General features: G+C 40.4%; 1 protein-coding gene across 4 annotated transcripts in view; it reads left to right on the forward strand.

The window, feature by feature from the left end:
• The first annotated feature begins 11481 nt into the window (after nucleotides 1-11481).
• wfdc1 (WAP four-disulfide core domain 1) overlaps nucleotides 11482-12759 on the forward strand; it is a 43163-nt gene continuing 41885 nt past the window's right edge. Inside the window, exons 1-2 of one of the 4 annotated variants that reach the window (XM_059993165.1) lie at nucleotides 11482-11661; nucleotides 12530-12676. In XM_059993165.1, coding sequence (XP_059849148.1) covers nucleotides 12557-12676 — 120 coding nt within the window. In that variant the 5' untranslated portion in view covers nucleotides 11482-11661; nucleotides 12530-12556. Of the gene's footprint in view, nucleotides 11740-12070; nucleotides 12208-12529; nucleotides 12677-12759 lie in introns of those variants that run through there. The other 3 variants (XM_059993162.1, XM_059993163.1, XM_059993164.1) reach the window with 3 other exon arrangements.

Genomic DNA, 12759 nt, shown 5'->3' on the forward strand with positions numbered 1-12759 from the left:
GATGCTGGAAATATTGAGCAATGCACACAAAATGCTGAAGGAACTCAGCAGATCAGGCAACACCTACAGAGAGGAGTAAAGAGTTGACTTTCAGGCTGAGACATTGAAATGCGTATTCCTCTCCATGCCAGCTGCCTGGCCTGCTGAGTTCCTCCAGCATTTTCTGTGCGAAAAAAACCCCCAAAAATCAATGATAGGTTTGTATTCAAATACAAAAAACCCTGCCATTGAAGTGGAGCAGCACCAGTAAATCTCAGCTCCAAAATTTGAGTGACTATTGAAGTAACCTTTGCTAAATCCTAAAAAGAATCCCGCCTACTGTGGCCAGGAAGGTGTATTGGCTCAGCGTCCCAATAATCTTATGTAAATAGAATAGGGTCACTGAACCTGCTTCACTTACATCATTCCATGGCAGTTATCCCAGTTAGCTGGAGTGGCTGATAAATATACTGTACATGGTAACGGACAGTGCTGGTTACAGATGCTTCATTTCACTTTGGAATGTAACTGGTGTAACTATAAAAATGTGCTCAAATACAGGTATCTTGCCAGAATACTGAGCATGTGATGACTTCACTAGTTTAGGGAACTCAGACACACACATGTTAAAAGGACGTATCATGTGTAACCTGGCATTGAAATGTAAGTTTTGCTTCAGGTGAAAGTGCTCTGAAGTTTAGGCAGATAAGGTCGTATCACTCATTCTAACAAAAGTCGTCTGTCTTAAAATTCATTAGCCTGGAAGTAGCACAGACATTTCCTTCTCGGTCATTTGTTTCCATAGAGTATAGTGGTAAAATAATTATTAAAAGGAAATTCGATAAGCCCTTCCCTTACCCTCAGCTAATACTTGCTGACAACTCTCTTGCTCTCCCTTTAGACTGCCAAGATATAGATGCTAGTGATGATAATGCAGACTTCTCTTCCATCAACAGATTAACTGCTTGCCAAAGCAAGCAACAAAAGTCACCGCAAAAGGATCAGTAATTGAATTCTCTATTCTTCAGCCATAGAATTGTGACCCCAGTCAAAGCTTTTCCCTTTCTATTGTAACACTGCCAGTGAAATTGGTAATATTACTAGAATGCCCAGGGCAACAGATTCATCTGGGTCATTGGCCACTTGACCTCTGTGATGCTATACAACAATGATAAATTTAAGGGGAACTTAGGAGTAAATGGTTTAATGACAGAGCAATTGGATTGAGGAGCTAACTACCAATAATAATAATTATTATTTATTTTTTCTCAGCTCAAGCTGGTAAACCCTGAGGTACTGGCATAACCAAGCACACTCATTTCTCAGTTGCTTGGAATTTTCAAACTATTCTAGTAGTGTTTAGTATTGTGACTTTCTGAAGATTTACATGGATATTATTTTGTAGCCCTAATTGTTCAATGCTATTTATAGTCACTTTGGGACGATACCAGTTGTAGATATTATTATTGGGATAACATATACTTTGTTCATGTTCCATAGTCTTTCAATTTCCTCCTTAAATTCAGCATATTTCTGGTGCTTTTTACTTATTTATTTCTGTAAGTTTTGTGTGCTTGGAATGGCTATATTGATGAAATAAGTTGTTCTTTCTTGTTTATCCTGTATTATTATATCTGGACAGTTATTATGGATTGTCCTATTTGTAGTAACTGATCAGTCATAATATTATATGTGATATTTTGACCCTAAAACTGGATGAGGCTTGAACTTATGGTAAGGTGTGATTTTTTTTATGACTTTGTATCTTAAAGCAAGGTTTCGATGAATGATGCTTATCACTTGATTGTGCCTGTATAAGCAATCAGGTTGTGTTAAACTGCTGCAGGATCCTGAAATGTGTTGGATTGTTTCTGGTTTATTTTCTCCATTTATCATCTTGAATTTGTTGGTCTTTTGTTACGTATTTTTGATTTTTTTTTGTGTGTTAACCACCCTTGTATTGCCTCTGGGAAGAGCTCTTCCCTTGGTTAACTTTTTCTTAATTAGTAATAATGACTTCATTTGTCTGGCTTGTGCTTTTATTTAGGATTAGAGATGTATACTCCTTATTGGAATTACATATACTTGTGTGAAATGCTGATTCCTGTTTATTATTATTAATAATAGTAGTAGTAGAGGTAGAAGTAGTAGTATTAAATCTTTTTTAATTTACTCAGTATATCTTCTTTTCATATTGGTTGTTTGTCAATCCTTATGTATAGTTTTTCATAAATTATATTGTATTTCTTTAAATGCATTCATGAAAAGGAATGTCAAGTAAGTATATGGCTAGATATAAATACTTTGACAATAAATTTGACTTTGAGAATAATTATGATCAAAAGCATGGTTTCTTTCTAGGGAGCACTGATAAGTATGAAATTGAAAAAGACAAGCCTCGGATCTAAGTGTCCTGTGTTATTGATTGTGGGAGATAGACTGGGACAAATACCACATGTTACTCTTGATACCTTTCAGCATGGAGTCTCAGCTGATCCAAACATATGTTAATGGTTCAAGTAATAATTTATTTGACCCTGGAAAATTAGGTATCAGTAATGTGTGCATAACAATCTTTTTATCTGCCCATTTAGCAATCCATGGAAAATGAATTTACTTTTTCTAAAAAATTGCTACTTCTGTTTCTAGAATCCTTTCAAGATGTCACAGAGTTTTCACAATCAGAGAAACTCCACCCAGCTGAGAACTCAAAGGTTAACTGAAGCTGGAAGATAATCTAGATGTTAACCACATGATTTGGATTCATGGCTTGGTTAGTTAGCTAATGTTCTGTTAGTCCTACTTTAATTAAGTATAGTAAAGAATATGATCTTTTGATATAAATTATCAGACAGAGATGCCCAAATAGTCCCATTCACCTCTTTGGGGCCAATAGCCCTATTGGTCTTTTTCCCTATTTTGAAACTTGCTTTTGATATTACAACTAAATATGTTTTTACCATTCACAAAAACAATGCATTCAAGATCAAACCCATTCTCTATTCATCATGTCTACTGTTTGACTGCTTGAAGAGCCATTCTTGTCATTTACTGTATCCCAACTTTCCACTGTTTTGAACAAATTTATCAAATCTGCTCTTCACATTCTCGTTTCAAAGAAGAATTGTTATGTTTTGTAACTCCAAAACTAATCAGAAGAATAACATGGAAGAGTAGTGAATACACAAGAATAAGCCCAACTTCTCATATCTTAATTTTCTCTGCATTTTTTTTTTGAGATCTGGCCATTGTTCTTCAAATATGGTACGGCGTCCATTATTATTGACTTTCGGTCAAGATGGCAGCTGCGTATAATGCTCCTTCCGTCAATATCTTATGGATAGATCAAGAAACTATTTATATTTCTTTTATGTCTTTTAGTCAGTTTTTCATCTTGAATGTGACTCTGGAACTGTTGGAGCCTGGGATTTGCAGTCTGAGATTTGACATTGTTTGGGTGTTTCAGTGCTCTGCAGTCTCCAAGAGGATTCTGGGAGGCAGAGGCAGCGTATACAAACCTCATGGTGAGAAGGCTGTGGGATAGGCTACAGCACAGAGATTGAAGAGTTGAGCTGAATGCGGAAGGTGAGTGCCAACTACCTGCCTTTTGATAGCTGGTGGAATCACTCTTCACAGAGAGGGGAGGTTGCCTTTTGATCACTGATGGGATCGCTGGGAAAGCCTGCCACTGGGCTCGGAGAATGTTACCCAGGTTTTCTGCATTTTGCATCTGCATTTGGACTCTGGACTTTTTTCCCCACAGGAATATTATCAAGCAGCTGGGATATGTAGATTATATGGTTGACACAAGATTGTGGGCCAAAGACCCTGTACCGTGCTAAAGATTTTATATTTCGTGTTTTTTGTCCGATCTTTCTCATTTATTTTGTGTGTAAGGGAAGGGGATTTGGGGGGGGGGGGGGGGGGTCAATGCGCCTGTTCCATTTTCGTTCATTTTTTTGAGCAGGGGGAGGGATTTGGGGGTTGACAGCTGTGCTGCCGCTCTTTTCTTTCTTAGTTTCATGGTGACCTGGAGAAGAAGAATTTCAGAGTTGTATACTTCGATAACTTCTGAAATTTAAATATGCACAATAAAACAAGAGCAGAAGCAACCGACCCCCCACACACAGAAATATCCCTTCCATTCAGTATGGTCATGAGTTCAATTCACCTCAATTCCCTTCTCTGCCACATTGCCATAGCTCTCAGTATCCCCATCTTTCGAATAAAAAATATTTATCTCACTTTCAACACCTCCCGTAAGCCAGCTCCACAACACCCCAAGGCAGAGAATTCTAGACATTCACTGCCGCTGAGAGAATGTTTAACATGGACCATACAACACAACAGTACAGTACAGGGCATTTGGCCCACAATCTTGTGCCAACCTTTTAACACACATGCTCCAGTGCCCTGATAATATTCTTGTGGAATTTATTCTAAACAAAGTTACGTATCCTAATACAGGTATAAGTTCAATAGCTACACACACAGACCAGTCACAGAGTTCATGTTAGAGTGTAATTATGCATGAAGAGCTGCTAAAAGACATCACCTGACAAGTATTTTATATATACTATTTTTAAATAGCTGCCTATCGTTACACTCTGTGGTGTCCAGCCTGGAATATTTCTCATTGCAGCACAGAAATCTCAATTTACTAATGAAAGAAAAGCCATCAACGGAATATATGACACCAACCACACTTCAGGAAAGTTACAAAACAAAATAGAGGATTAAGATACAAATCTTTAAAAATCAAGTAATTCTATGATGCTGATGCTCTTTGACCATGAAATACAAACGTACATTCGGTAAAACACGTTTAATACAAAATAACAGTTATTACCATATTAACTTCATGTAAAAACAATTTTGGAAGCAATTAAACTGAATAACAAGAGTCTGATCATTAAATAGCAACCCTTGAAGGGAGAACTCTCAGAACAATCATTATATTCAGCGTTGGAGTGGGACTGGAGAGATAATTGCAGGTATGAGAAGGTATTTACAAGCCAATTATAACAGCCATTGATCAATGCGGTGCAGTTTTGTCTCCACCTGGTTTACTGCATTCTTTGTGCATAACACGGCTTGTGCCTTTCATCAGCAGCAATGGCATTTTGCCCTTTGTTCGCTAAGTGTTCTTTTCCTCCCTAAAATATGCTCCATTAGGGCTTTACGAACTTAGATACTCATGTAGGAAAAATTCTCTGGCATTTTACATCTGAATAGGTCTCTAATTGTCTGGACCAGTTTTCCATGTTACAAACCAGAAAGTCAGTCCGGATTTGTTCCACTTAAATTGAAATTGCAGAAATGTTCCTTTGGGAAGTTGATTTCCCTTAATCAGAAACCACTATTAATTTGTGGCTAATTTTACTAGTTTTAATTCCTCTTTCCCTGCAAATGAAAAAATAAAACTCTAACACAGTCCCAAAAGCTCCTGTGGTCTGCATATTCATCCAGTGGTAATACGTCAAGATTCAAGATTCAGGATTCCACCTGCCCTGCTTAAGGACTGTTTGTCTCATTTCCTTCAGGGTAAAGGCTACCAACATCCACTCCAAGACCACTGAACTGAAAAAAAGGCAGTTACCTCCACCAAGCTATCAGTCTGATCAACACCTCCACACATTAACCACCCCACAAACCCCACCATCCACTACATCCACACCAGCCACTCCTCTCCACTGCCTCTCAGCACCTTTCACTGCCACGATGCACTGCCACTTTATGCACACACTTCACACTTCAAACTTTCACTGACACCATCACTGTCCCACTTTTTCCTCTGCCCTGTTGTTACCTAAAAGAGTTCCTCTTGCCAAGAGTCACTTCATCACTTTATCACTTCAGTTCCCTAATGTACAGATACTCCTGTACATAGCATCACTTTATGTACGTATAGTCTATGAATATAAACTAATCTTACGTATATACGCCCACACTCAAGCATTGCGTTCTGTAGGATTGCTTTCATATGTATATTTATTGTGTTTTTTATGGTGCATCTGATCCAAAGAAACAATCGTTTCATTCTCCTTTACACTCATATACTAAAGAACAACGATAAATAATCTTGAACTGTGAAATGAAAAACAAAAATCTAATTCAGTCCTGTGGTCTGCATACCCATGCAGTTGTGATATGCAAGTGAAGTTATTTCGGAGTTACTTTTTCTTCACAAGTGAGTTGTCTGCCTGTGACAGACGCTGGAGGTGCAGCTGGAGGTGCAGTTCATGGAGGGAACTGGACAGTCAGCATTTCAGGCTGAGGTTCTTCACCTGAACTTGGCCAAGGGGAACTCATTATCTTCAGATATATGAGCACAAGCATAAGCCTGGTGTACCTGGTTAATTAATAGGCATGTGGAGGGCAGGGGAACAGATAAGAAAGGAAAGAGTCAGAATTTATTTAATGAAATCAACACAAAATTTAATAATCAGATTGGACTAATTTCCAAGTGTAAGGAACATTCCAAGTGAACCAACATAGAAACTTGGCCAAGCTTTGTTTTGCTCCCTTGGGTATATGATTTTGGAACGTTTTCAAAATTGAAGCTGTTCAACTGGTGATTGTCCACAAACATGCACTTATGTTTTCTTTGGATAATAAATGTTCATGTTTGGCTGAACAGGAAATCATAAAGTGAACAGAGCTGAACTCTTGAACCTTAGCCTTATCTTGACATGTGCATAATTCTAGGCAGGTCCTAAAATTTGGCTATTATACTGTCTGACTCACTTGTTGCATTGACAAATGTGTGGTCAGAGTACTACCAACCTATTTTGACTAAGGAACCAGCAAATTCAATAGGCCTCCCTATGCAACTCTTTTTCATTCATCCCTCTCTACTGATCTCCCTCCTGGTACTTATCCTTGCAAGTGGAACAAGTGCCACAGCTGTCCCTACACCCCTCCCTCACTACCATTCAGGGCCCAAAACAGTCCTTCCAGGTGAGGCGACATTTCACTTGTGCAAACACGAGGAAATTCACCTGTGAGTCTGTTGGAGTCATCTGCTGTATCAGGTGCTCCCAGTGCGGCCGCCTGTATATTCAGCGAGACCCAATGTAAATTGGGAGACCACTTCACCGAATACTTATGCTCCATCCTCCAGAAAAAGTGGGATCTCCTGGTGGCTACCTATTTCAATTCTACTTCCCATTCCAACATGTCAGTCCACGGCCTCCTCTTCTGCCGTGAAGAGGCAACACTCAGGTCGTAGCAGCAACATCTTATATTCCGTCTGGGGAACCTGCAACCTGATAACATGAACATTGATTTCTCAAACTTCCAGTAATTGCCCCTCCCTTCACCATTCCCCCTTTCCTGTTTCCCTCTCTGACGTGCACATCACCTCCCAGTGGTACTCCGCCCCTTCCCTTCCCTTTCCTTTCTTTTCTTGTCCTATCATATTCTCCCTTCTCCAGCCCTTTATTTTTCACCAAATTCCTAGCTCTTTATTTCACCCGCTCCCCCTCCCAGTTTCACCTATCACCTACTGCCTTGTAGTTCTTCCTCCCCTCCCCCACCTTGTTACATTGACTTCTCTTTTTTTTTCCAGTCCTGATGAAGGGTCTTGGCACAAAACATCAACTGCTTACTCTGGGCTGCTGAGTTCTAACTAAAATGGAATTGGAAATTGGCATGGCTGTTTCAGTCATTCCTCAAAATGAGTTTGAACGGCATTTCAAAGATACAGGACTGAAGCTTGCAGATATCCAACTAAGAACTTATACTGGAAAAAGGATAACTCCTGTTAATTAATAGGCGTCTGTTAGTCTTGAAAGACCATGGATTTGTGCCCATGCTGTAAGTCTCCCCTCTCCATGCCACCATCGTTGTCCAAGGGAAGGGCAAGGGCCAATACAGCTTGGCACCGGTGTTGTCACAGAGCATGATGTGGTTAAGTGCCTTGCTCAAGGATAGAACATGCTGTCTTAGCTGAGACTTGAACAAGCAACCTTCAGATCACCAGACCAATGCCTTAACCACTTGGCCAATATTAGAATGATATGCTGTACGTAACAGCAAAGTGCCTCAACTAATAAGCCGCTTTAGGCTTGTATGTGTTCAAGACATGAAGGGCCAACATTATGGGGACATGAGTGGTTGAGGCAACTACAAATTGATTGTAGATCCATTCACCATTTGCGTGCAACATCCCCTGTAAAAGTCAATTAAAAGAAAATTAAGAAAGATACTGAATTATGCTACAAACTTACCCCATGGTGTACACCATGAACTGTTGCCCAACAGAGGGCAAATATTTGTTGGTGCCAACCTCTGTGCCTCTGCTTGGAAAACATATTGGACCAAGGGAGGCCAATGCTGCTCAGAGGAATCGTGAACACGATGAAAGCAGTGATCCAACTACAACAGTTTTTGTAGGCAACATAGAACATAGAACAGAGCCATTTACAGCACATTACAGGCCCTTTGGCCCACAATGTTGTGCCAACCATGTAAACTACTCTAGGAACTGCCTAGAATTTCCCTGCCACATAGCCCTGAGAAAGCTTCTGATATGTTAAACAGGCTGTTTCTTTAGAAATGTGGCTAGGTTTTAAGCTGAAAGAGAGTTCAAGGAGCCTCAGAAAAGTTACAAGCATTCAGCTTTTGTGAGTATAAAGAACCAGAATCTATTCTTTGTGCACTAAGGTTATTGCGCAAACTTCAAGTAGGAGACTGAGAGCTGCTTGTAAAAGTAGAAGCAAAGACCAAAGCACATCTGGATGAAAGGAAGTCCAACACGAAACGAGTCAATGGAGTAACTAAAGCGAGGATCCATCAGATGATGTGGATGAGGACATCAAGAGGAGAGACCAGGTCATAAAGAGAGCAATAGAAAATACACCAGTGAGCTAAACGCACCTCCCCTAGATCAAGATGCCCACAATATCTATCCTTTGTTTGACAGGCAGTGGAACAAGACAAATGAGTTTCACTCAAAGAGATAAGTGAAATGATACTTTTGACTGCATTAAGCAATGGCTCAGTCAATTGCATTGCTGAAAACAGACTCAGAATTGGGTTTAATATCATTGGCTTATGTTGTGAAATTTATTGTTATGCAGCAGCTGTACATTGCCATACATACAAAGAATTACAGTAAGAAGTATATACATGTTTTAAGTTAAATTACATAAGTAGTGCAAAAAGAGAAAAAAAATGTAGTGCGGTAGTGTTCGTGGGGTCAATGTCTGTTCAGAAACCTGATGGCAGAGGGAAAGAAGCTGTTTCTGAATCGCTGAATGTGTGTCTTCAGGCTCCTGCCTAATGCACCGGTAAAAATCAAATCCAGTAGTACTAGCAGTTGTGTGGCCACTTGAGTCACGTATGATGTTCTCCTAGGGGGTTGTCTATTAGTGGGTCGTCAGGTGGCTGTTGAGGCCGATCCAAAATCCACAAAAACTTACTCTGGGACGTTAATGGAGAATGCCTTACGTGACTTTGTCTAATGTGTGGAGGCTGATACAAGGGCCATCACAACACGGTCCTTGACAGCTCGGGGTTAGGGATGCGATACAACTGGGGCTTGTCTCTACTGTCTTTGTGATGTGTAATCATCTTCCACCAGCTCCACTGTTAAGGTCTTGATTGGGTTGCTCTTTGTCGGGAACCTCACCCTTGACCTTACTGCCATGGGTGGCCCCACCAGGAGCCAAGTGCAAGATGGCTAAACTCTGGACAGCATCACTCTCAGGAACCTGTAAACCTCTTCACCAGGTCAGGATGACAATCCTCAGAGAGGCAATCCAATAGGAATACCCAACCTATGCTATCTCATATGTGACCTGTCTATACCTCAACAAGGCTCAGCAATGGTTTTTCAAAGTTTAAAGCAAAAAGTAAATTTATTACTAAAGTACGTATATACCATCATATACTACCCTGAAATTCATTTTCCTGCAGATATTCACAGTGGAACAAAGAAGCCCAATAGAATGAATAAAGCATGATATAACAAGACTGACGAACAACCAATAGGTTTGTAATCAGATCAGAGTAGAGGTGAGTGAAGTTATCCATGCTAGATAACTTTTAAGGATGTAAGCAATACCTTTAAATTTGAGTGTAGAAAAATATTGAATATTAGGCAATGTACTGTACTTTTTATTATTAATACCTTTTCACAGTAAACTGCATGACTTAACGCTTTAAATTTTATTTTGCTGATTTAACTTTAGAAACTGCAACTCTCAGAGCCTAATCCAATGACTTTCAGATCTGAGAAGTTGGCAACAGTGGCCTGACTGGAATGACTCAATAACTACAGCAGCTGGACAACTGCTTTGCAACTTGGAATAACTAAGTTTCCAGTGCATTAGCTACTCTAGCATCCACAGTCCTCCAATCAAGTTTGCAGCCACAGTATTTGAGAGAAAAAAAAAATGCCATCCAGAACAAAGCAATTATATGTAATGGGTCACCCAGTCCTGAAATGCTAACCTGCAATCTGACCATGTGTAGAAAGATCGGGACTGCTGAAGTTACTTATTTTTCTATTTCTAAGGTCTGGCCTGCTGGACAAGTCCCACAGCCTTGCTCTTAGAAACACATTGCACTGGCAAAGAAGCAAAATCTAATCCAAACTAACAGAAGCTATCCCTTCTGCTGTCATCAACTCATTTGGATTCAACCTATCAAAGATACTCTCTTTGTTCTACCCAAGTATAATCCACCTTCTCTGCTACTGAAAGCTGAAAACAGGAGAGTCTGCAGATGCTGCAAATCCAGAGTAACACACACACACACACAATGCTAGAGGAACTCTGCAGACCAGGCAGCAACTATGGAAAGGAATAAAAATACAGGTTCTGATAAAGGATTTCAGCTCCAAACAGCGGGTCTTGATTCTTCATAGATACTGCCTGACCTGCTGAGTTCCTCCAACATTTACTGAAAACCAACCAGTTTTCTCTCTACCCCAGTTCTGATAAAGAATTAGGGTTAGGGGATATCCATTTGCTTTCCTGCTGAAGTTGTCTGACTTTCTGAATGTCTCCGGCATTTCATAATAACTATTTAAGTTAATTTGACAGCATTCCTCAGCCTGCAACTGGGGACTCGCAATGAAAGTAGCTTTTAAGCTGTTAGCCGGAAACGATAATCAAATTGCTAACGAACACCTGTCAAAATTATGGTTGACTTTACTTCCTAACGGATGCCGATAATCACTCTCTAGGTACAACTGTGCGTCGGTCAATGAGTTACAGGTGCAAAGTTTGTCAGGGTTCATAAACCAAAACATAAAATCCGAGAAACAAATTTATTCCATTTAAGAGAGCGAAGAGAATAAATATCTTACGAAGAAAACTCTAAAAATGCTTTCTCGGACTAAGGAGTACTTCAATCAGAAATGCAGGAGTGAATTATTGCGCATGATTTATATTCTTCAATTGTCTCGGCTATCTGCAACAGTGAGGGTACCGAACATGACTGACAGTGGAATTATCCAATCAAGTTCAGACTGTCCAGGAGTGGCTTTCTTGCTACATGCAGCCGTTATATAGATTCATATCCCCCACACCAACACACGGCCACTGTTTTACTGCCATTTTCCTCACTTTACGCTATGTTTTGATACCGGAGGAACACCGTAACCTTGGCGGTTGCCCGAGGCCTTTACAGGATACCCACCCACCATCAGCAAACTGGTAGAAGTCTGCAGCGGTAACCTGTTCCTTTTAGTTGTGAAATACCCAGTTCAGCAACTGCTCGATCTCGTTTGTGAGTTTGAAAAAAAAAGAGGTCCGCGGGAGTTGCACTTGCAATTTTCAAAGATATTCGGGGATAAGCTATTATTAAAATTCACGCTTCCAAAGTGTAATAATTTCACACTGGAGAAATCCCAGCATTATGAAAATTGAATTCTCTTTACAGATTTATAAATGAAGTTCATCTTTTACGGTGAAAAAGGCAAATGTGTAGTCTGATTGGACAGACCCGCACGGCACTTTTCACTAGATTGTTGACGCCTGCACATAGCGGCGGCGGGAGCATCTTTTTTTTAAAATTTAATACTGTTTCAGCATGTGATCTCGCAAATTTTGATAATGATATATTTATATCCCCATTCTCACCCAACGTTAAATAATGTTCTATCCTGCCTGGCTTATAAACATTCAATGCTTTAGTTTTTATCGGACTTAAACTTTCTAATGACTGTGTTAAATCGGTTGTATTATTCCCATGCGCCAGCCGTTTTTATGAATTCAGGTCAGCTGCTTATTTTAAACAGCTGTGGGTGAGGTGGGCTCCGGGCAGGGGCTTCCAGACAGAACAGGACAAATAATCTGATCGTTCCCGAGCTGTAATCAGCGAGGGAGTTGGTCGGGCGTGTGGACTAGATGCCAGATGTGAACGCGCCTGTCTTCCGATTAAAATTATCTGGCTAATATTAGGGTATAGACAGCTGGTGCACGTCGGGGAGGCGTGGATACCTGCTTTCGCCCGCGCATTCTATTACTTTGGCTGCACCCTCGTCCCCAGCAAGACTTTGCGACCCTAACTATACAACTCTCTCTTATCGCCATTCCAGACGTGGAGGCGGGTGCGCAAGCGAACGATGGGCTGCGGTAAAAGTTTCTTGAGAGCGCTGGCGGCGGCCCTGTTTTGCTTGCTGACGCTACGGCCACTGTCCGTGGATACCAGGAGCCTCCGAGTGAAAGTTGGAGACAAGCATGACGTGAGTAATTTTGTGTAAAGGAGAAAACTGATTCAGGAAGGAAAGATTATATTAATCCGTAGTACATGCTGCCGAGTTGTAGT

The sequence above is a fragment of the Hypanus sabinus genome, chromosome 17, assembly GCF_030144855.1.
Source record: "Hypanus sabinus isolate sHypSab1 chromosome 17, sHypSab1.hap1, whole genome shotgun sequence".
NCBI classification, from domain to species: Eukaryota; Metazoa; Chordata; class Chondrichthyes; order Myliobatiformes; family Dasyatidae; genus Hypanus; species Hypanus sabinus.